The sequence below is a fragment of the Pseudophryne corroboree genome, chromosome 12, assembly GCF_028390025.1.
Source record: "Pseudophryne corroboree isolate aPseCor3 chromosome 12, aPseCor3.hap2, whole genome shotgun sequence".
In the NCBI taxonomy this organism is placed as follows: domain Eukaryota; kingdom Metazoa; phylum Chordata; class Amphibia; order Anura; family Myobatrachidae; genus Pseudophryne; species Pseudophryne corroboree.
The window spans coordinates 45,868,970-45,894,142 of record NC_086455.1 but is presented as its reverse complement, the minus strand read 5'-3'; the positions used below and the strand labels follow the sequence as shown (position 1 = coordinate 45,894,142).

The 25,173-nt window shown below is 43.8% G+C and overlaps 1 protein-coding gene across 2 annotated transcripts in view; it reads left to right on the top strand.

Moving 5' to 3' along the window:
- The window catches only part of KIF26A (kinesin family member 26A), a 216,399-nt gene that overhangs the window by 75,333 nt on the left and 115,893 nt on the right, over positions 1-25,173 (top strand). For both annotated transcript variants that reach the window (XM_063947434.1, XM_063947435.1), the window contains exon 3: positions 16,898-17,401. In XM_063947434.1, coding sequence (XP_063803504.1) covers positions 16,898-17,401 — 504 coding nt within the window. The remainder of the gene's footprint in view (positions 1-16,897; positions 17,402-25,173) is intronic.

The following is a 25,173-nucleotide window of genomic DNA, read 5'->3' as shown; positions in this document are numbered from 1 at the left end:
ATGATACCCCTTGCTCCCCAAGCAGGAAGCACAGAAAAAGAAATCAGTAACTTTGCACCTGCAAAATCATGTAACACTGCAAGTACATTATTGTTTTCAGGTGTGTTTTGCGGGAGAACAGGTCCCATGTGCAGTATGCTTGTGGGTCACCTCCTCTGTAGCTTGGAGGCGCAAGTGAATAGACTATGATACCGTGCCAGAGTCTGTTGCGCATTCGCAGTTCTCCGGGAAAATGGCACCCGGACCATTTTCTTGGTGATTTTCCAATAGCACTTGCGCAAATCACAGATGATGATGACAGGCGCCAGCCAAGAGAGACGTGTATTTTAGCAATTATTTTTCCTCTTACATGAGATGGAGGGTTTTATCTCATGTATTGAAAAGCTTTGTAAGCTTTAGTAAAGCCCAGGGTCGGACTGACCCACAGGGGTACCAGGGAAACCACCGGTAGGCCCCACTGCCTGAGGCCCACTCCTTCCTCTAGGGATCAGGTTCCAGACTATGCACTTGTATTATACATGGTAGATATGTTGCATTGCACTGCACTAGACTATTGTGTATTTCAAGCCTCTGTGGAGGCTGGCCACACCCCCTTTGTAGGCTGGCCAAACCCCTAAGAATGGGCCCCTATAACTGCATTACCCCGGTGGGCCCTTCATGTCCCAGTCCGACACTGGTAAAGCCTACTAGCTAATAAGCACGCAATGTGCATTTTTTTATAGTTTCCAATGGAATTTTCTGCGCTATGTAAGAAACTGTTAATAAATAAATAAATAAATAAATAAATGGGGAACGCATTTTACGCCAGTAATTTGGGCAGCAGTTATGGTCAATTCAGCACGAGCTTCTCTGTTGCTTAGTACTGGCAGTGGTGGTGGACGTGGAGGTGGGGGGTGGTCATCCCGATCCACGCCCTTCCACTATCATCTGCTTTGTGTCTGTACCACATACCTTAGGCTAAAATGGTGCATAGATCAAACGCCCTTGTCACCCAACATTTCCCAGAGACCCATAGGGCATAGGTTATCAGCATGGTCTTTATCTTTGCCTCTTTCAGCCATAAAACCAGCAGTGTTGATGGTCTGTTCGTTAATACACAGATAACATTGACATTGTGAGAATCTTTTCTAATTTATATTGCGATAATCATCTAGTAATAATATAACCAGCTACAGATCTTGAGTTGCTAGAAACAATCTCACAACAAATCAGATTAAAATGACGGTTGATACAATTGCAAGAGGTGAACTCAGGAGCTTTGTTCTCTATAGAAATACATAACGGGTCCATCCTGAGGGTCCTTGATGCCAGTCCAGACGAAAGTCCCGTTGAACTGCAAACGTATTGGCCAAATCCTGGTGCCTACTTCTCGTAATGGCTTACACCCGTCACATCTGGGAGCTGTAATACCCCTTTCAGACCGCCACCCATGAACGTGGGTTATGGGCACATGAGCGCACATAACCCGTGTTCATGTGCAGTCTGAAAGGTGCAAGGGTTGAAATACCGGGACGAGTGACCTGGTATTTCAACCCTGGTCTTGAGCAGGGTTGAACACGTCTTCAACCTGGCTCACTGTGCGGTGTGAACGGAAGCTCTCTCTCCGTGTACGGGTGGCGCTTGGAGATCATGTGATCTCCAAGTGTCGCCCCCGCTGCGTCCCCGCAATATGCCGTGTTGCAGTCAGCGGTAGGGATGGCCGTCGGTGTGGTTACCATCAATGGTTACCATCGATGGCAATATGGAAAGTAACCATCGATGGCTGCCAACTATGCAATGGACAACCATCTATGGTTCCCACTATAGGGGGTCATCCCTCTTTTTTCACTGACTGGCCCATGGGCCAATCAGAATACAGGGGCGGGGCTTTGCATGTGTCAGTGGCGGAGCTATGCTCCGTGTCCCTGCACCACATAAAAAAAACAAAAAAACAATTTGGTTATACCTTTCCATCGATGGAGGGAAACCATCTGGTTCTCCCCAATCGATGGCAAAAGTATTCTACGTAGGCCATAAACCATCGATGATTTTGAATCATCGATGGTCAATGGCCATCCCAAGTCAGCAGTAGCGGGGCGCCTGAGGTGGGTTGCACACTGGGAGCTCCTGTGTCAGGCTCCCGTGTGCGACCCGCCGCAGGCCGTCTTAAAGGGGTATAATAAGTGTGGTCACAGTATAACTGCACGGAGACAGCCGGTAGCGGTGATCATCAGCTGTCATCTTCTGGCCTCTTTTACCAATATGCCTAATAATGGTCCAATCACCTTCAGTCAGACTTTGCTGTACTTTTCAGGCCCTATACCTTGTGATTTGGGGTAATTTCCCTGATATTGTCTAAAATACAGATGTGTCCTTATACATCTAGCCCCAATATGTCGCTCAGCGTGAGGTGCCTGGTGCAAATGAGCCGCCAGGTCCTATGCAACTCTACTACAACAAGATGCGACTGGGATGCACCTGGAGACTGTGCTGATTAATTTCATATGTGACACTTGTATATCTGTGTTTCACTGAGTGTGTGTACGCAGCACAACGGAACTTGTATTGGCTACAAGCTGCGACTGCTACATTGTAGCACTTCGTATACAGACTCAGAGACTCAGTCGCACACAGGTGTACAAGCATTGCATATTAAATGAATCAGTACGGTTTCCTGGGGCGTTGCGACTAAAACACATTTTTTTCCCGCAGAAATAAGACGCCAGACGCTAACGGGACCTGGCGCGCCCTGCTTATGAGACTTTACAATCTAACGTTAGCTTTAGACCTCTTCTTTCAATATGATCTATAATTTTAGCGGTCCCCATTAAAATTTCCCATCCTGAGGTCTGTTTTAAGCCTGCATGGTTGCTGTGTAGACAGCATAGACGTCACCCTTGTGTTATTGCGTGACTGTAAAATTAGTACTTCAACGCTTGTCCCCGGGTCCTGATCAAAAGAAGAGAAAATGTTTACAGGCAATATGGTGGATATTTAAGAAAGTAAAGTAAATATTACAATACGTCACTTTCACGCCAAACGCACCTTTATAAATATGAGACGATGAGATGAAATATTTGCCATCTATTTTGTTTGTTGGTTTGTTTCCAATGGTTTGTAGACAAAACGAAGATAACAAATATGTTTATCCTGATGGCTGAGACAGATCCGTGCTGCTATCTGCATGCCCGCAAATATATTCTGTATGGACAGTTTCAGAGGTGGGCCTGAAGCCTGGCTCACCGCAGGGGTCCGTAGAAGAGGATGAGATGGAAGGAAGTTGTAAGAGAATGCATAAAGATGACAGGGTGTGAATAGTAAATAAGCAGATCCTTGCCGTTTCCTGTGTCTGCTGTACTGTGCATTCCAACCACACGATTCATCTTTACCATATAAGAGGAGGATTTCACTTTAAAGCTCTGCGCTTAGTGGACATGAGGATTTTAAAAGGGGTGAAAAAAAACGGGAACATAAAAGGCATTTTTATGGAACAGGGTTGGCAGTGACTTGTTAGTTTGTCACAAAGTTTTTATTGTAGGGGGAGTGTAAAATTCAACCATCCACTTTTATGGCCTGCAACCACTCAAGTGCTATTGGCATTCCAGGGTTGTAAAGAAACTGTTATTGGCCTTAGGGGTCTGGGGTCAACAGCCTGTTTGTAAAGCCAAAGTCAAGACCGTTCCCCAGTCTGGTTGCTTTTATATTTCATTGTAAAAGAGTGTGCCTGATTCCTGGCCGTAGTCCTACAGTAAGTATGCCCGCCAATCTCCACATGCATTACCTGCTGTTGTCTGTCTTTGTGGTGTAGACAATATCTCAGATCGCCTTGTTTGTACATGTGTGATACAATAAATGCAAAATCTAACACTAAAGCCCCATACACACTAGATGAAAAAGTAAAAGATATCGCTCAGAAGGGACAGTCTGAGCGAGATCTTTTACAACCTTGTCCTCGCGCGTCGTTAACGACCCCCTCCCTCATCTGAACATGTACAGACGAGAGAGGTCCTCGTTAATGACATGGGCCAAGTTCCCCTGCCACCCCCCACCTCCCTCTGCCGTCGCTCCCTTCCCCGCTGGCATTGATAAGTGTGTATCGGCGTCGGTGGGGACTCGTTTAGTGTGTATGAGCATTAAGGTTAGAACCAAATGTAATCCTCACTGCAGATTATGGCTGGAGAGGAGTAGATCATACCTTTTGGCCAAAAACCTGCGTCCAACCGGAATAATTGAAAACAGTTTCAAGCCGTGTCACTGCAGCTTGAAACTCGGTTCACACCGCAGGCTGGACCCGAGTTAGTGGTGGGTCACTCGTTCACACTGCAGGCTACCTGGACCCTTCCCAGGTTCGACCCTGGTAGTTACCAAGGTTGGATTCCCAGGTAATTGGACCCGGGTCATTTTTCAGGGACCTTTTTACACCAATGTTGACCTAGGTTGCCCCCAGCAATAACCCTGGTTGGTTGTTTGTTTGTTTGGTGGAAAAGGGGTATATAAATGTCATCAGTGCAGGATACAGAATTGTATGCATATTTATCATTGGTGGCCCATGAAAATATTATTATTATTTATCGATGCATATTGTAGTAATAAAGAATGAACTCTGCAGGTAACATTAAGCAAGCACTCTAAATATATATATACTGTAAAGGCCAGTACTCACCGGCCGATGCGGGAGATATGTGTGCTGAGCGAACTGTTTCTTTCTAGCTTGGACTGAATGGAATGGGTGACTTCATTGTCCTTTTGTGGCTTGTTTTGCTTATGGCTAAATGAGATCAGATGATGCTCTCACTTTTTATCTCTAGTCTTAAGGAGATAGAAACTTTTTTTTCTCAAGAGGCACCACTTACAGCTGACTAGGAATAGCACAAACAGACTTTAGAGGGATTCTGGCAGCTCCCTATGATATAATACAGAGTCCTTTATCAGCACTCCCACTGTCTCTGCTGTGGATCCTCCAAAATCCCCCGCTACAGTAGTTGAAATTCTTCCCAAAGCCAGGACTTAAAGCATGATGCATTGCTACAGTATGATTACATTTACTTTCCAAGTAGGCAACACTAGGAGCAGACATTTTGCTTTACCGTAGACCTCAGGTAAATATTCATTTATATGTGGGTCATTCCAACATGATCGCTCACTGCAGTTTGTCGCAGCGCAGCGATCGGGTCGGAACTGCGTATGTGCCTGCGCCGCAGTGCACCGGCGCATGGCAGCTTTCGTTGCCTATCGATCGCCTCTGAGACAGAGGCGGTCGCTGGGCAGGAAGGGGCTGAACGGCGGCACTAAGCCGCCGTTTAGGGGGAGCGGTCCAGCCAACACAGGCGTGGCCGGACCGTTGAGGGGGGCGGGCCGCAGCGGCAACGACAATTAACTCCCGGCCAGCCGCAGGAGCTGCACTGGCCGGGAGTTACTCCTGAAATACAAAGGCATCGCCGCTGTGCAATGCGTTTGTATTTGTGCGGGGGGCGAACTGACATGCGGGGCGGACTAGCTCTGTGCTGGGCGTCCCCCCGCATGTCAGGGAAGATGATCGTAGCTGTGCTAAATTTAGCACAGCTACGATCAACTCGTAATGACCCCCGATATCAGCAGCGCTACACAATAGCTATGTTGCAATCAAGGAAGCAAAAAAGTTAAAACGCTTAATATAATTAATAACGTCACCCTCAAGAATTACACTAAATACAAACAACTCACTAAGGGAACGATGTACTAAGCCTTGAAAAGTCATAAAGTGGAGAGTGATAAAGTACCAGCCAATCAGCTCATATCACAGGCTGTGTTTGAAAAATGACAGCTGATTGGCTGGTAGTTTATCACTCTCCACTTTATCACTGTTTACGGCTTAGTACATCTGGCCCTGTAACACTAGTCTGCTGTTCAGTGCAACTGTGAGAAAATACATTTAGAGAATTAGGGGTCTATTTACTAAGCCTTGGATAGAGATTATCTGGACGGAGATAAAGTACCAGACAATCAGCTCCTAACTGTCATTTTTCAAACCCAGCCTGTGACATGGCAGCCCCCCCCCGGGGAATGCAGTGATAGGGGCCCATACTTAGGGGTGTGGTCAGCCTACAAAGGGGGTGTGGCCAACCCACACAGAGGTTTGAAATACACAATAGACTTGTGCAGTGTAATGCAACATATCTGCCATGTATAATACAAGTGCACAGTCTGGAACCGGATCCCTAGACTAAGGAGTGGGTCCCCAGGCAGTGGGGCCCACCGGTGGTTTCCCCTGTACCCCTGTGGGCCAGTCCAATCCTGGACCCCTTACTCTAAAAAAACAACAACCCACTAGCCTACCATAAAAACGCTAGTCTGCTGTGAGAAACTGCATTTAAAACTGAGCAAAATGCCATCTCCCTTACAATGTAATTAAATGAGTGCATTATTACTTTTCTCTACACCTCAGAAACAGAGTCTATAAAAAAATATATATATTTATTTTGTCATTTGCATATAATTTCTTCAGAAGATCAAGTATTTTGAGTCTTCTTTGTGTTTCGTTATAGCGTCGAATGGTACATGCCAACGATGTGGTTAAGATACAAGAGCAAAGTCATTTTTTTTAACCCTTTATTTGCAAACGTTGCCTGTTTTTCCCTTTAAATAAAAGTGTCTTTGGGAAGTCCTGAATTACAGGATAGAAGAGGTTGGGGCAGTTCATTAGAGATGGTGATTACTAGATGTTCAGCTTTTATCCTGCCTTCACACCCAGTGGACGGAGTCTCTCCTATAGGGATAGTGTTACAAAGTAATGTATGATTTCAGTGGAACCAAACATCCTTCTGAGTGAGATAGCAGATGTTCTGCAATTCCTTACCCCTGTGATGTGCTCCTAGTCATTCCCACACCTCACCGAGAACCCAAGGTAAGATGTCACCAGTCTGGACAGTAAGATAAGCTTTCCTGTAAACTTCCACGCAGCTTTTTAAGTAACCAGACCTGATTTAAATCCCCTGTATCTGTCATGCATTTTGTCAAGACGTCTGGAAGAATGATTAGTCTGAAATATTATTATTTTATTTCTCCACTAAAAATGGAATTCTTTTTAAATAAGACTTTTCTTGTTGGTTTATTTGCTTTAATACATTGTCATTTCAGTTTCAAGATGACATTTAATTGTAGGTTTTAGTGTTCCAACCCCCCCCCCCCCCCCCATCCTCCAAAATACTGTAGGATTACATACAATACATAGAAATGTTCTAGTGTTAGTATTGGACATAGAAAAGCAATGATGGGAGTTTTGTGTTAATTGTCATATTACTTACACTATGTGTGTAATATATATCCTCAACTTTTTTTTAACACTTTTGGAAGCAGAAATGTTTTGACATTTTCTTGAGTTCCTTAAACAGATGTAGAGTTTTGTTAACCCTGATGTTCCCTGGCTGTCCTGCTATCAGCGTGTGGTGAGGACACTAGATAGTGTGCTTGCTGTGTGTGGCACTCTTATAGGGGCTATTTGTATAACTTCCTGCAATTCTTTCCCCCTGGTGCATTCCCTTGTTTTGTCTAAACTTCATGGCTAGGGAGACAAAGAGGCTCGCTGATGTTCATAAAAAATTCTAAGCACGGAGGAGGGTTGAGTTACTTAGTAGACAGGAATGAGCTGCGAGATCACTGACATATTAATTGATTCTGTGCATTCTGATGACTGATAGGCTGGATCTGTGTAGTGTGACATCTGTGTGATTAACTGATGGTTTGCAAAGGTTGCAGGCATATATATATATATATATATATATATAATGCCTACAGCTCCAGATTGGTATGTATACGTGCATTGAATGTGTTTTATTCTTGCGCCCCTTGTGCTTGCAGGGTGGGTTATAGTAGAATAGTGCTGACGTAAGTCAACCGAACACTTTGGTGGTGCACCCACAATTCACTTACATGTATCTTTGTGCGTCCCCTGGGCTTGGTAAACGTTTATGAGTTGATGGTACATCAAGTATCTATATGCTAGATTGAAATTTTATTGTAGGTTAAGATGGGTTCAAATGTTTAGACAGACAGTGTCTAGGTCAACAGTCACTAGGTCGTTCCCACATGGTCAACGTGCATTAGGGCGACACTGACAAAAGATGGACATGCATTAGGTGGACACTGAGAAAAGATGGACATGCATTAGGTGGACACTGAGAAAAGATGGACATGCATTAGGTTGACACTGACAAATATGTCAAGATAGGAAAAGGTTGACAGGTACAAATGGGCGACTCAGCTTTTTAAGGTTTTTTTTTGCATTTTTTATATTTTTTTCATACTTTTCCATCCAAATGGATTACAATTGGGGATAGTTGCTCACAGCAGGGTGAGCGAAGCAAGCCATGCATGGGGACGCGATACACTAATTGGGGTTCCCTGCACTCTGATGGTGAAAACTACACCACAAAAAAAAAAGTTGTCAACCTTTTTTGTGTTGACCATCTCCCGTGCCTACCTTTCATGTGTCGACCTTTTGTACATGTCAACCTTTTCCTATGTTGACCTTTTGTCAGCGTCGACTTAATAAATTTTGATATTTTGGAAGTGCCGACCTAATGCATGTCAACCTAGACATTGTAGATCTTCTATACCAGTGGTTCTCAACCTCAGTCCACAAGTAGCCCCAATTGTTCATGTTTTCTAGGTCTCCTCACAGGATTGCAAGTGAAATAATTGGCTTCACCTGTGGGTCTTTTATAATGTGTCAGTGAGTAATGAATACCCCTGTCCAACTGCTAGGTGACCTGGAAAACATGACCTGTTGGGGGTACTTGAGGACCGAGGCTGAGAACCACTGTTCTATACCACGTCCACTATGTATAACTCTAAATACAGGTGACAGATAAACTTTAAAACAGTGATTTCCAGTCCAAGTAGCCTGCCAAGACAAATGTTATGTTACTAGTTGTTTTCTCCACAGTTTATACATATAATAGCAAAACTGTTAAAACAAGTTACTGTAACATTATACATTAAATTCATAGTGACCTTCTGGTACCATTTATCTTAGTAGTAGTTTTAGCTACAGTATTTAAAACTTGTTGCATATGCAGAGCAGCAGAGAACTGGGCTGGGCCCAGGTACTATTCAGGGTGTGTGGTCTAATCACAGGAGGCGTGGCCATGCACCCTTAGAAAAGGTTACGGGGGTGGGGGTGGGGTACTAATTACCCGGGCTTGCTGAGGGGTGTCCGGTGCTGACTAAGCCCACCTACCATCCTCAATTGCCCTTAAGGGCCCTACACATTTAACGATCCGCCGCCGAGCTGCCCGACGGCAAATACGGCCGACGGGCGACGGGGGGGGGGGGGGGGGGCAGTGACGGGGTGAGTGAAGTTTCTTCACTTCCCCCGTCACCCGGCACCATAGAAGTGCAGGCAAATATGGACGAGATCGTCCATATTGGCCTGCGTGCACAGCCGACGGGGCACCAGCGATGAACGAAGATCGTTCATATCTTTGAGTGATATCGCCCAGTGTGTAGGGCCTATTAGACAAACCATCAGTCGCACCAACGAAACTTGCACTTGCTCTATGAAAGGTTCAGTTTCTTGGCCTGAGTATTGGGCATCCAGTGTGAGCGACTGTGCGTCTTTGGACGAGGCTACTTTCAGTGACATGCCTGCGCTGACTTAGCCACCCCTCCTGTTAACTCCCAGGAACACCCAGTAAAATCCGCTGGCAGCTTCCCTTTCTGTACTGGGTCTCTGAGAGGTAAGTCTGTTTTTTTCCCCACCATAACGCTTCCCAATGGATATACTCTCCAACACGTATTTTTCATGGAAATCACAGTTGAACATTACAGTTCAGCAGAGCTAATCTTTGATGGTCAGCTACCCGCACGCCACACATTAACTTAAGATAACAGGTTTGTCTTGGCGTAGCCTTGCGATGACTGCACTAACAAGCTTATTTTTATCAGGCCTCTTTGATCAGGACATTTATAAGTAAACAAAAAAAAAAAAGATTGAATTCTACAGCTGGGCAGTGACATATTTATTAGCTACTTGTCATTTCAAACATGCCTCCGATAGACTCTGCCCATAAATGTAATGGCCACTTGTAAGTCTTGTAAACAAAGGCCATCGCCTGTAACCAAACACTGAGCATCCCTGCTCCTATCTGTCATCCTTCCTATCCATTCATCCTCCTCTGAGGTCTTTTTCCACACGTGTGGCCTTTGTTCTGGGAGACTTTTTGGTTGTGGCCGTGAAGGGCCATAACTCATGAGGAAAAAAATAAATAAATTGTAGTTTAAGCAGTGTTGTGTGATGCTTCCTTGTATAATTCTATGTATGGACGCTGTGTAAATCATTAGCATCTCCGCAATGTGAAGTGCTTATTCAGGCTAATGACTACGCCTGATCATTAGAGGACTATGAAATGCTGAATGGCCACAATGATTACCCATTGTACTGTACATTGTGGCTTACTTCATAAATGAATGTAAAGTGTGAGGTTGTATCGCGCCATCTATCAGTCCATTGTCTACAGCCTAGGGAAACCTGACCGATTCCATCACGTGTTTTTTACATTATCATATAAAAACTATAATGTTGGGTGGGTGGTGTAGTTTTTATATTTGCAGCTCTGTGCCTCAAATAAGAATGTGAGGTGAGGTCATTGTTAGAATATGGGGCTTGTTTAATAATATGGTGCTATGGTTGTGAATGGCTGTGGCTACAGCCCCTGGGCTAAGCACATATAAACATACATGTGAAGATGTATGTAATATATGCTCTGGCAATGTATCCAGGATCGGCAGGGACGCTGTGTGTCACAGCCGCCGCGCAGAACTCAGGACTTGGCATGAGGCTTCGCTCTCCTAAACCCGCCCCCAAACGCCTGTGAAACTAGCCAATGATAGTCTGGGGAGGGCTTATAAGGAGAGTGAATCCTAATGCTGCCGACTGAGGGGGTCATTCCGACCCGTTTGCACCCAGCGGTTCATCGCTGCTGTGCGAATGGGTCAGAAATGCGCATGCGCGGCAGACGCATTGCACACGCGCATGGTTGACTGGCGACAGCGGAAAAAGTGATCGCAGCGGCGATCGCAAGAAGACTGACAGGCGGGAGGCGTTCCGGGGAGTCAACTGACCGTTTTCCAGGTGTGGTGAGGTGAACGCAGGTGTGTCCAGGCTTTGGAGGTCAGATGTCTGAGGTCAATTCCAGGACCTTCTTCGCTGGATCCGTCGCACAGGGTAAGTAAGTCTGACCCTGGTCTTGTTTTGCAGGAAACTTTTTTAGCATAGCAAGGCTGCACAAGCGATCGCAGCCCTGCTATGCTAAAATACACTCCCCCATAGGCGGCGTCTAGTTGATCGCACGAGCAGCAAAAAGTTGCAGCGTGCAATCAACTCGGAATGACCCCCTGAGTCCTGGAATCTGCACAGTGGCTGTGATATACAGCGCCGGCAGCTGTATGCGCTGCTGATGATCTTGAATACACTGCCAGCACACATATTACATCCATCTTCACATGTATTATTATATATGATTAGTACCCTCCCCTACCCCCGCACTAGGTAGTTGGCGCTGCAGCCAGATGTTGAAATCCATTCTGTAAGTTGGACTAGAAAATGTAACATTAGAATCTAATTGTTATGAGTTGCTGTCTTATCACAGGGCTGTACAGTACCTGGATATTTTAGTACCCTGGGTGACCTACCGTCACTCCCCAAGGAGCTTCTCCCCTCACCCCCAAGTTTATTTCACATAACTAACCTTATTGCTCCTTGCAGCATCTGTTCTGCTCTTTAAAGGGAAGATGTTTCAAACCTTTGAGAGAGAGAGAGAATGTTTTACCCTTTTATGACAGCCAAAGCTATTCCGTTAGCAGCATGCAATTTTCTTTTCTCTCACTATAGAAGGAACAGAAGCACCCACATTGAGAAGCCATCCTACTGTATATAATAAAAGGCTAGCGCCGCTCCTTAAAGTGTTCAAGGGAATTCAAGTGCTTTGCACTTCGGGGCCACTAGGTGGCGCACGACTGAGCAATTTAAGTGTTGCTCCATTCGAGCGCTCACATCACTGTTATGTTGTTCCATCATTTTGACGGGGTGGTAACTAACTAGTCTACTATATAAAAGCAAAAATTCGTCCTTCTGTCTTTCTATACAAATCCACAGTTTACAAGCGAAGATTGTGAAATTTTACATACGAGCGTATTAAAACACGGCGGAGGCAACTAAAACAATTAGAAATCCCTAGCACCCCTATGGGGGGAAGACAGCAGCACAGAGTATATCAGTAGACAGCATAACTCCGGAATTGCTGGAGCAATGTACTAAAAAATTGGTACACATATGCCTTACAATCTGGGAACAGACACTGTGGGGGGAAGATACCCCTAGCACCCCTAGGGCTGAGGCAGCAGCACTGAGTATTTCAGCAGACAGCATAACTCTGGAATGCCTGCAGCAATTAACACCAAACATATGGTACACATATGACTTACACTCTGGGAACAAACACTGTGGGGGTAACACACTAGTAATTAATAAACTGCTGCAGTGCTGGCCACATGTTGCGGTATTGCAGCCAATCCCGGGCCATCTTTTCAATCCCGGGATTCCCGGGATTGGCTTTTAACTACATGGCCGCCCCCTGGCCCCGCCCCGCACACATAACTAACCGGATACCGCGGACGGTTGGGTGGGTGGAAAACTCCACAGCCTCTCTCTCCCCCAGAGGCGGCGGCGCAGCATGACCTCACGTTGCGCTGGGGAGCCGGAAGAAGGAAGCCAGGCAGCGGGTGTGTGGGTAAATAGGAATATGATTGCAGGTCATTGTTGTCAGCCTGTGTGTGTGCTCGTCATCTGACAGGCTACAGCTCATCCGGTTTGGTAACCGGTGTGCATGGTTACATTGCACATTCATCTTGTGACTCGGCTCTCATTCTAAGAGGCAGCTCTGGGGATCTCATTGGGCATAACCATTATCACCAAAGGTTTTCTTTCACTTCACCCTGTGTATGAAAGGGTTGCTGCTGGGGAATAAGAGATAGATAGATAAATAGATAGATAGATAGATAGATAGATAGATAGATAGATAGATATGATGCAGATAGGTATATGTGATACAGACATGAGATAGATAGATAGATAGATAGATAGATAGATAGATAGATAGATAGATAGATAGATAGATAGATATGATGCAGATGGTATATGTGATACAGATATGAGATAGATAGATAGATAGATAGATAGATAGATAGATAGATAGATAGATAGATAGATAGATAGATAGATATGATGCAGATGGTATATGTGATACAGATATTAGATAGATAGATAGATAGATAGATAGATAGATAGATAGATAGATATGATGCAGATAGGTATATGTGATAGATAGATAGATAGATAGATAGATAGATAGATAGATAGATAGATATGATGCAGATGGTATATGTGATACAGATATGAGATAGATAGATAGATAGATAGATAGATAGATAGATAGATAGATAGATATGATGCAGATAGGTATATGTATGTGATACAGATATTAGATAGATAGATAGATAGATAGATAGATAGATAGATAGATAGATAGATAGATAGATAGATAGATAGATAGATAGATAGATATGAGGCAGATAGGTATATGTGATACAGACATTAGATAGATAGATAGATAGATAGATAGATAGATAGATAGATAGATAGATAGATAGATAGATAGATAGATAGATAGATAGATATGACGCAGATAGGTATATGTGATACAGATATGAGATAGTTAGATAGATAGATAGATATGATGCAGATAGGTATATGTGATACAGACATGAGATAGATAGATAGATAGATAGATAGATAGATAGATAGATAGATAGATAGATATGATGCAGATATGAGATAGATAATAGATAGATATGATGCAGATAGGTATATGTGATACATAGTTAGATAGATAGATAGATAGATAGATAGATAGATAGATAGATAGATATGAGATAGATAATAGATAGATATTATGCAGATAGGTATATGTGATACAGATATGAGATAGATAGATAGATAGATAGATAGATATGATGCAGATATGAGATAGATAATAGATAGATATGATGCAGATAGGTATATGTGATACAGATATGAGATAGTTAGATAGATAGATAGATAGATAGATATGATGCAGATAGGTATATGTGATACAGACATGAGATAGATAGATAGATAGATAGATAGATAGATAGATAGATATGATGCAGATATGAGATAGATAATAGATAGATATGATGCAGATAGGTATATGTGATACATAGTTAGATAGATAGATAGATATGATGCAGATATGAGATAGATAATAGATAGATATTATGCAGATAGGTATATGTGATACAGATATGAGATAGATAGATAGATAGATATGATGCAGATATGAGATAGATAATAGATAGATATGATGCAGATAGGTATATGTGATACAGATATGAGATAGTTAGATAGATAGATATGATGCAGATAGGTATATGTGATACAGACATGAGATAGATAGATAGATAGATAGATAGATAGATAGATAGATAGATAGATAGATAGATATGATGCAGATATGAGATAGATAATAGATAGATATGATGCAGATAGGTATATGTGATACATAGATAGATAGATAGATAGATAGATAGATATGATGCAGATATGAGATAGATAATAGATAGATATTATGCAGATAGGTATATGTGATACAGATATGAGATAGATAGATAGATAGATATGATGCAGATATGAGATAGATAATAGATAGATATGATGCAGATAGGTATATGTGATACAGATATGAGATAGATAGTTAGATAGATAGATAAATAGATAGATGTGATGCAGATAGGTATATGTGATACAGATATTAGATAGATAGATAGATAGATAGATATGATGCAGATAGGTTTATATGAGATAGATAGTTAGATACTGTAGATATGATGCAGATAGGTATATATGAAACAGATATTAGATAGATTGATTAAATAGTAAATAGATAGATTAATTAATTAATTAATTAAATAGTAGATAGATAGATCTGGATGGACGGACAGACAGATACAGTAGTGATAAATGGATAGGCGATAGATAAATGTTGTACAGACAGATAGATAAATAAATAAATGAATAAATAATAGATAGATGGATGTACATACACACATACATATATAAAATGTGCATATCTATCTATCTATCTATCTATCTATCTATCTATCTATCTATCTAAGCATTTCTATATATGTATGTGCCCCATTTTTCCCATGGGACTTGTATAGTATACAAGTTAATCCCTGTGTAATCTGAATTTGCTGTTCAGTTGGTTGCCTCCAATATGGTAGGCGATTTATTGGTGTGAATTTGGAATCGTCTGATTACCTCCTTCCTTGTAGCATAAATATATTTCCTTGCCTGTAATCCTTGTCCCCCGCAGGAGGGGACTGTGTGAAACAAAAGTTTACTGTATGATAATAAAACTTTTTAATGATGCAGGTTTCTCGCTTTTAAGTCTGGTGAGTTATGTGCCTGGGGACACACCATAACATACTGTAACCTTCACACCCCTTCGCTGGCCAGGTGTTTTGTCACATCGTAGGGAGTGGACCACAAAGTAATCACTGAGCACAGCTTGCCCATCAACAAGCATCAGGAGCCGCAGAGCTACAAAGATAAAAAAAACCACATGCTTATAAATACTGCCTCCATGCTGTAAGCCAATCAAGATTCCAACACAGGAGATATCATTCTAGCGTTGGAATATTTTAAGATGGGCTGTAAAACCTTTTCTACACCCAGTGTGAGATCAAAGAGGCCAGGCTGGAATATTTACACGTGAATGCAAAGCATATAAATCCATCAGTGGGCCACCTTGCTATTAATGTATGGAATGGTTTTAAACTGCTTTTATAGAATGTGTGGCCTGTGACAACAGTGTGTGAAGTATGGGTGTGAGCAGAATGAAGGGAAAACTAAGTACCATTGGGCTAAGAACTACTGAGCTGGATTCTTGTATTCAGTTCACAGTATACGTAGGATACGAATCGATGACTGGTGCTCAGTGATATAAACGGACAAAACCCAAGAGAATGAGAAGATTTATTTTGCAGGATTTATGTTCACTGTGGCATTTTTGTCCGTGTTGCATTCACCGGATGGTAAAATTAGGTAGAGTGTGGTCAGCCTACAGGATTTTTCAGTTAAGATATTAAAAGTAATACATGTCTGAATTTAGTTTTTTTTTTACATTGTTGTTGGATGACATAATAATTAATTAATTGGAAGCCAATTGAATATGCACATACTCTGGGCCTGATTCAGAGGGTGAAGGGTGTCTGAGATTCAACGCACATGCGTCCCAATCCATGTGATTCTGATAGGCGTTCCTGTGCGGCATGCCAGTGCCACGGAATGAGTCGAAAGACGCAGTTCCACTGACACCAGTGGACAAATTCTGTCAGATATTCTGAGCAACCATAGTCACAGCCACTACTGCGTAGCCGTCCATCTTTGAAGCAGACCGTCTGCCTTTGACGCTTAGGTTGTTCCTGAATAATTGCTTCAGTGTTGCCTGAGTGGCTGAGCCTTATGTGAGCTGTAGTTTTGCTACAACTGGGCAGTCAAAGGTTGTCCATATCACAACAAGTGTGATTGTTAGGGATGTGTCAATCTGGACACTGATTGCACCAGATGGAAAAACAGGTGCAATTGACTAAGGCATGTGAGGAACTTGGGAAGTGGCTATGGGTCATCCCATGTCTCTGAAATAGGAGACAGAGTTTAAGTTTCTGAGGAGTGAGGGGGATCTTTCCTCATACAGACTATCCTGACTCGTGTCTCTAACATGTAATATTTTGCTCATCAAACAAAGTGGTCATTTTTTCTTTTATAAGCTCATTCATTTTTATCTTCTTCTTTCAGAATGCCCAATTTTCAGCTTTAATCTTCGACAAGCTTCAAGTGCCTGACTATCTGCAGAAAAGTAGGAATGACGGAGAAAACCGGTGTGACGTCTGTGCCACTCACCTGAACCAGCTAAAGCAAGAAGCCGTGCAGATGATCCAAACCATCAATCAAGCTGGGCGCCCCGATATTCTTGATCGCCCCCAGGGTTCGGTCCCTATGGCTACCGTCAATCCCAGGTTCTCTCCCCAGAACCTGGTCACAGTCTCCTCGCAGAAGGAATTGCTGATGATTACAGGGCAGGTGGGTAGACAGTTTGGAAAGCCGACAAATATTTTATCTGGGACAGAACGAAAGAAAGGAATTGGATGGCCCCAGGGGCAGGGAGCCAGTGTGCAAGTGACGGTGGGTCCCAGTGGCCTTGGTGGGGCTTTGAGCTCAGTGACCATACAGGCCCAACAATACCTCGAGGGAATGTGGAGCGTATCAAGGGTGAATAGTTTCCTTCCTCCAGCCTGCCATGTAAGTATCCGCATTACAACTGTGTGTGTGTGTTGCTGTCATATGTGTCATTGTCAGTACAATAACCTTTGCAGTGCTATTTGCTGTTGAGTTTATTCTAATTTGGGATAAATTAAGTAATTAAGGTAGACACACATTTTATGATTTTGTAAACTTTATTCAAGCAACCATGTATGAACCGTGAGGTATAGGTCAGCAGTCAGCAGTCAGAAGTGCAGAAAATGCTGAGAGTTTCAGCACTGTGGAAACGGGCATCTGATCCTCCCTGTTTTTTAAACTTGTCCTAACCGATCATTACCAAAACCAGCGATATAGCTGCTTCCATGTGCTGCCTTGTCACACTTGGCCAATTGCATCAATGAACAGTCCTGGATAATGTTAGCTGTTGTCAAGCACCAATCAACCAATCAACCAACCAACCAACCAACCAACCAACCAACCAACCAGCTCCTGTAATTTTTCAAACACAGCCTGTAACATGGCTTTAGGAGCTGACTGGCTCGTACTTTATCTCCGTCCACTTTGTCTCTCTCTAAAGTTTAGTACATAGACGCCTTTGTCACAGTCTCCCCTTGGAAGGAACTAGTTTGGAGCACCAAATGACAGTATCAATGTCCAATTCTGCATCCCATGTAGTTTACTAAATTAGCAGCGATAAACTCATGTGACTCAAGGGTCAAGCAGCCCCTGGGGCCTATTACTGTGGCCATGGGCTAGTGATCACTTTCCCACTGCTTTTTATAATGATTATTATTGGTCATTGGGCCAGTCTGGGGGCCACCCACACTGCATTATCAGGCCAGTTGCAGCTTATAGCCAGCATTAGGTATCTTTGTTTAAATTAGTGCTGTCAGGGCATGCTGGGATTTAAAGTTGCACAGGAGTTTGAAAGCCAAAGGTTGCTTATAACGGGATGCGGTCAGCATCCAGGATTTCATATCACACCCCTTATAACAATTATATGCAGTTGAACAGAACATATTTAAGAAACAGGAAGCGAGTAGCAGGAAGCTGGGCTCAGGTCTCTCCTTCATTCATCCCCCAAGCTGGGCACAGGTGCCTTTGGAACATCACCCATGCAGCCTCCTCGGCCATTTTTCCTGTGGTAGGTGGAGTTTCCTCAGCACAGTCCTCCTTATAGCTACCTGCATAGTCTTCTTCACAAAATCTTCTCCATTTCTCCACCATTTTGTGGTGTATCTGATATGTGGATGGCCATCGACCATCTATAATTTTGCAATCATTGATGGTCAGTGGCTGATGTCAAGTATTTTTTTTTATTTTCACAGATGAAGCACCAGCAATGGTGGCACCCAATGTTGGGGGGTAAAAAACAACACTGGCAATCTACCGAAAAAAATCCCCATTGAGCATCAATGGTAGATCCTTTGTTGGCTATCACTAATCTGCTTTATTCAGAATATTTCTCTTCAGCATATGACATTGTTTAGCAATACTTAATGAAGACGTGAATATTCTAGTACATCTGAAATAACTAATATGAAATGTTTCATATTTTAATTGGATGACCAGAGGAAGTCTGTAGGAAAAAAAATGAAGAGCTGAAAATTGGATACAGAAAGGCCAGAGCATATAATTATTACTGTTATTAAATACAGCTGACATCACTGCACAACATGTCGACTTTATAATTCCCTGACAGTGTGGGGGGTTTTTACTTTCTTGCTGAAAGCAAACTAAATTAGTTTTATCATTTGAAAGAAAAGAATTAAAAGAATATTGTAATACAACATTACAGCCTTTGGATTCTGGAGGCAATACACATGTAATAGGTGTATTTACTAAAGGGAAACGTGAAAATAGTATGCGCTGTATATTGCATGAAACGGCCTCGTGTAACCACTGCAGAACATAAAAAAGACAGTAAGGGGAAATAAAGAACAATTTTGGCCCTAGATATTTTGTTGCTGCTGAATGTTGCCGGCACAGGCGTGCGCAGCCAGGCACTGACAGGCGGGTGCTGCTCCGGACTCTCCCCCCCCCCCCCCCCCCCCCCTCCACGGCATTATAGTGTTCTCTCACCTCCCTTGTCCTGGATATAGACTGCTCACCTGGGCGGGTCATAGACTGCTCACCTATATAAGGAGTCTATATCCAGTACAGGGGAGGTGAGAGAACACTATAATGCCATGGAGGGGGGGAAGTCCGGAGCGGCACCCGCCTGTCAGTGTCTGCGCACGCCTATGGTTGCCGGTGTACGTGGGATTGTAGGAGGAAATGTATGTAATACAGAATATAACACTCTTGCGAGGAGGGGTCACTTTCAGAAGCCTGCTTGAAATAATGAGGGTAATTCCAAGTTGCTCGCAGCAGGAATTTTGTTAGCAGTTGGGCAAAACCATGTGCACTGCAGGGGAGGCAGATATAACATGTGCAGAGAGAGTTAGATTTGGGTGGGGTGTGTTCAATCTGCAATCTAAATTGCAGTATCAAAATAAAGCAGCCAGTATTTACCCTGCACAGAAACAAAATAACCCACCCAAATCTAACTCTCTGCACATGTTATATCTGCCTCCCCTGCAGTGCACATGGTTTTGCCCAATTGCTAACAAAGATCCTGCTGCGATCAACTTGGAATTACCCCCATGGTTTTGCCCAACTGCTAACAAAATTCCTGCTGCGATCAACTTGGAATTACCGCCAATAGGTACTACAGTATATGGGGGCATTTCTAATGCACAGCAAAAAAAAACCACAGCAACCAATTAAATTATACTGTAGCTGGTTCTTTGTTCTGTCATTGGACAATTAAATATTTATTTATTACCAGTTATTTATATAGTGCACACATATTCTGCAGCGCTTTACAGAGAATATTTGGCCATTCACATCAGTCCCTGCCCCAGTGGAGCTTACAATCTATATTCCCTATCACATGTACACACAGACACATTCACACTAGGGTTAATTTTTTTTTTTGTTGAAAGCCAATTAACCTACCAGTATATATTTGCATTGTGGGAGGAAACCGGAGTACCCAGAGGAAACCCACGCAGGTACGGGGAGAATATACAAACTCCGCACAGTTAGGGCCATGGCAGGAATCAAACCCATGACCTCAGTGCAGTGAGGCAGTAATGAACATTGGGGGTAATTCAGACCTGATCGCAGCAGCAAATATGTTAGCAGTTGGGCAAAATCATGGCCCTCATTCCAAGTTGATCGCTAGCTGCCGTTGTTCGCTGCGTAGCGATCATCTAAACGGCAAAATTATGCATGCGTATGGGCCGCAAAGCGCATGCGCAGTGTACGAGTACAAAGAGCATCGGTATTTTGCATTGCTTCTAGCGAGGATTCCATTCGCATAGCCGATCGCAAGGAGATTGACAGGAAGTGGGAGTTTCTGGGTGGCAACTGTCCGTTTTCTGGGAGTGTTCGGAAAAACGCAGGCATGTCCAAGCGTTTGCAGGGCGGGTGTCTGACGTCAATACCGGGACCTTCGTCGCAGCAATCATCGCACAGAATAAGTAACTACAGGGCTGGTCTTGTTTTGCACAAAATGTTTTTGTACCGCTCGGCTGCACAGGCGTTCGCACTCTTGCAAAGCGAAAATACACCCCCCCGTGGGCGGCGACTATGCGTTTGCACGGCTGCTAAAAGTAGCTAGCGAGCGATCAACTCTGAATGAGGACCCATGTGCACTGCAGGTGTGGCAGATATAACATGTGCAGAGAGAGTTAGATTTGGGTGGGTTATTTTGTTTCTGTGCAGGGTAAATACTGGCTGCTTTATTTTTACACTGCAATTTAGATTTCAGTTTGAACACACCCCACCTAAATTTAACTCTCTCTGCACATGTTACATCTGCCCCCTGCAGTGCACATGGTTTTGCTCAACTGCTAACATATTTGTTGCTGCAATCAACTCTGAATTAGGCCCTATGTCTTTTATTTACTATTATTACATTGTACATGACACACCTCATTCAATAGCTTTCATATTTCCTTTTCGTGATAACGACGCGCGCCTGCGCAATGCGGCCGCCGCGCATGTGCAGTTCCGACCCGATGGCACGGCTGCGAAGAACCGCATCGTGCGGTCGGGTCAGAATGACCCCCTAAGTGCCTAATTCAGAGTTGATCGCAGCAACAAATTGTTAGCAGTTGGGCAAAACCATGTGCACTGCAGGGGGAAGCAGATATACAGTAACATGTGCAGATAGAGTTATATTTGGGTGGGGTGTATTCAAACTGAAATCTAAATTGCAGTGTAAAAATAAAGCAGTCAGTATTTATCCTGCACAGAAACAATATAACCCACCCAAATCTATTTTTCTCTGCAAATGTTGTATCTGCCACACCTGCAGTGCACATGGTTTTGCCCAACTGCTATCAAATTTGTTGCTGCGATCAACTCTGAATTAGGCCCATGGTCAGGCCCTTTTCAAAATAAGAGCTTGTGGTTGCTTTACAATGTGGGTGTGCTGTGTGCACCAGGGTCATGCTGGAACTGCTGGATTGACATCGTGTTAGATGGTCAGGTAGAATTGCTGGACCTCATATATAAAGGCCAACTGATGACAGATGTTTGCACACATAAATCAATAGTGACAATGACAACTACTTGCAGTTATATCTGGGAATAATTATTAGTGTTCAGGGGTCAGTGCAGCCCCATAGATACAGCAAAGACCATACTTGTTGACCAACAAAATGGTCATCTTCTGAGTAAAGGTGGGTACACACTAGTAGATATATCTGCTGATCAATTGATCGGCAGATATATCTATGGACGGATCGGGCAGTGTGTTGAGCATACACACTGCCCGATCCGTCGGGGACTGACGTCATGAACTGGGCGGGCGTGTACACACGCCCGCCCAGTTCTGCTGTCAATCACCGCCGGCCGGCGCAACATGTGTACGGGCGGTCGGCCGACCGCCATACACACACAGCGACGCGCCAATATATATCGGTAGGTATATTGGCTGTCAGCAGTGCTGCGGGGCCGACGCGATACGTCTGTGAACGACGGAGTTCACAGACGTATCGGCCGTACACACTGGCCGACGGACCCGCGATATATCGGCCGTTCAAGAGAATGGACGATATATCGGCCAGTGTGTACGGGCCTTTAGGCTCCAATCTACGTGTGATCTAGCAGACTGACCCGCCTCTGCCATGTCTGAATCTAGTAATGAGCAAATTTAGGGAAAGGTAAGGTTATAAGGGCAAGGAGTGGAGGGGGTAGTCCATTGCTAGGGCACTGTGTAAGACAGAAGATATTCATCTTCCCATATGAAAATGAAGCAATTTACCAACAATCAAATCTTAAGGGAGCATCAAGAAGGAATTCGCTGTTATGAATATGGAAATAATACAGAGAATATGAAAACACATTTCTTATAAATAAAATAAATAGCAAAGTATGATGCTTGGATTAAGCCCGAGCTCACCCAGTAAACATTCTTCATCTATGGCTCTAGTGACTTATTTTCAGTGTCTTGCTTTTCTCTCGCCCTGGGCTGTGTCTGCACTCAGAAATACAAGGCGTTGAAAGCATTTCCATAATTTAAAGTGGTGTATGGTAAATCATATTTTTAGCGTAGAGCTGACAGCCTGAATGCACAGAGCAATAGCAAATATGCTGTAGAATGTTTTGTGCTGTTCTGTCTACGGACTTGGGGGCTGCAGTCAAGAATACAACTGTTACAGGGAGTGCAGAGAAATGAAAAAAGTACTAGAACTGCATATTTTATGGACATAGGGGGTCATTCCGAGTTGATCGCTAGCTGCTTTCGTTAGCTGCGCAGCGATCAGGCAAAAAAACAGAACTTATGCGTATGCGGCACAATGCGCACGCGCATCGTACTATTACAACGAACGATGTAGTTTCACACAAGGTCTAGCGAAGCTTTTCAGTCGCACTGCTGGCCGCAGAGTGATTGACAGAAAGAAGGCATTTCTGGGTGTCAACTGACCGTTTTCAGGGAGTGTTCGGAAAAATGCAGGCGTGCCAGGAAAAATGCAGGCATGGCTGGGCGAACGCAGGGCGTGTTCGTGACGTCAAAACAGGAACTGAACAGTCTGAAGTGATCGCCAGCGCTGAGTAGGTCTGAAGCTACTCTGAAACTGCACAAAATTATTTTGTAGCCGCTCTGCGATCCTTTCATTCGCACTTCTGCTAAGCTAAAATAAACTCCCAGTGGGAGGCGGCATAGCGTTTGCACGGCTGCTAAAAACTGCTAGCGAGCGATCAACTCGGAATGACCACCATAGTTTTGGAACTAGTTGGATCAGTTTGACTTTGTTGAAGTTGGAGAGCGCTACTGCTCATACTCCATATTGGTTCCTAAAGGGGGAGGCAGTCAATTTACCGCCTGTCGGGATACCGGCGGTCAGGATACCGATGCCGGAATCCCGACACCAGCTAAAATACCGGTGGTCGGAGTCCCAACCGCCGGCTGATTAACCCTCTTGAGTCGTGGTCCACACCATCACCCAGAGGGGAATAGAACCCTGTGGCGACCGAGACCGGGCTTGAAGTGTGAGCGCATCGAGCCTGCTAGGGGACATGCTGCGCTTGCCGCCGGGATCCTGGCTGTCAGGCTCCTGACGTCGGTCACCTGACTGCCGGGATCTCGTACTGATTCCCCTAAAGGGAGGCTTCAATCCCTAACAAAGATGGCCGCCGAACCTAGTACTGCAGATGCACGGTGCCATCTTGTCACTGTGGTAGAGAGCACAGTAGGAGATGTACATCTGACATCAAGAGAGACCCTGCAATTATTACATCCACACCGCTACAGAGGCTACCATATAACGCTACAAAGCCTGGTACCGCTTGCATCTGCACTGCTACCCATATACAGCCACAGGCTGGTGACTTGTATACTCCACTCTGTGATAGCTCCCTCCATGATAGAAGCCAGTGTATGTACAGTATAACTGTGAGTACGGCTGTACCTTCACATTGACACTTCATGAGTAATTGAGCTGTTCGTTGTATCAGGGAATCCGCTGGAGTGTACAATCACTCTGCCATTCCACCACCACCTGTACACACATATTCCAATAGCTTTCACTCCTTACGGTCATTAACAAATACAAAATAGCAACGGTTGGTGCAATGGTCAGCATTGCTGCTTGACAGCACTGAGGTCTTGGGTTTGATTCCCACCTTGGCCCTAACTGTGTGGAGTTTGTATATTAACCCGTATAGTGTACATGTCATTTTTGCACATTGTGCCCAGGAAAATAAGTCCTCCAGGATGCACAAGCAGCTTATGTTGATTTAAATCACAGTTTCTCAAACTCAGTTCTCAGGACCCCAAACATATCATGTTTTCTAGGTCACCCAGCAGGAGCAAATGTGTACTCATTACTCACTGACCCATTTTAAAAGATCCACAGGTGGAGCTAATTATTTCACTAGCGATTCTGTGAGGAGACCAGGAAAACATGAACTGTTTGGGGTCTTGAGGTCCGAGTTTGAGAAGCACTGATTTAAATGATATGTGGCATGGTCATATTCTGTGTGTAATTGCGGCTGTATCAGCATACCTGATTATTATGCGCATGATGTAACTAGCAGAGAGGCTTTGGAATGCCCCTCTGAGCTTTGTCTACATGTATACTGTAAAATCCACCCTTTCCTTAAGTTAACTCTAGAGTCATATGGCACGCTTTAGTGTGTGACTGACAGCCATACTGGCTTCCAATCCAAAGAGACAAAAGAGGAAAAATTATTTGTAGAAAGACATCTTAAGCTGGTTACGCACTGCACAATTATTTATCAGACCATCGCAGTAA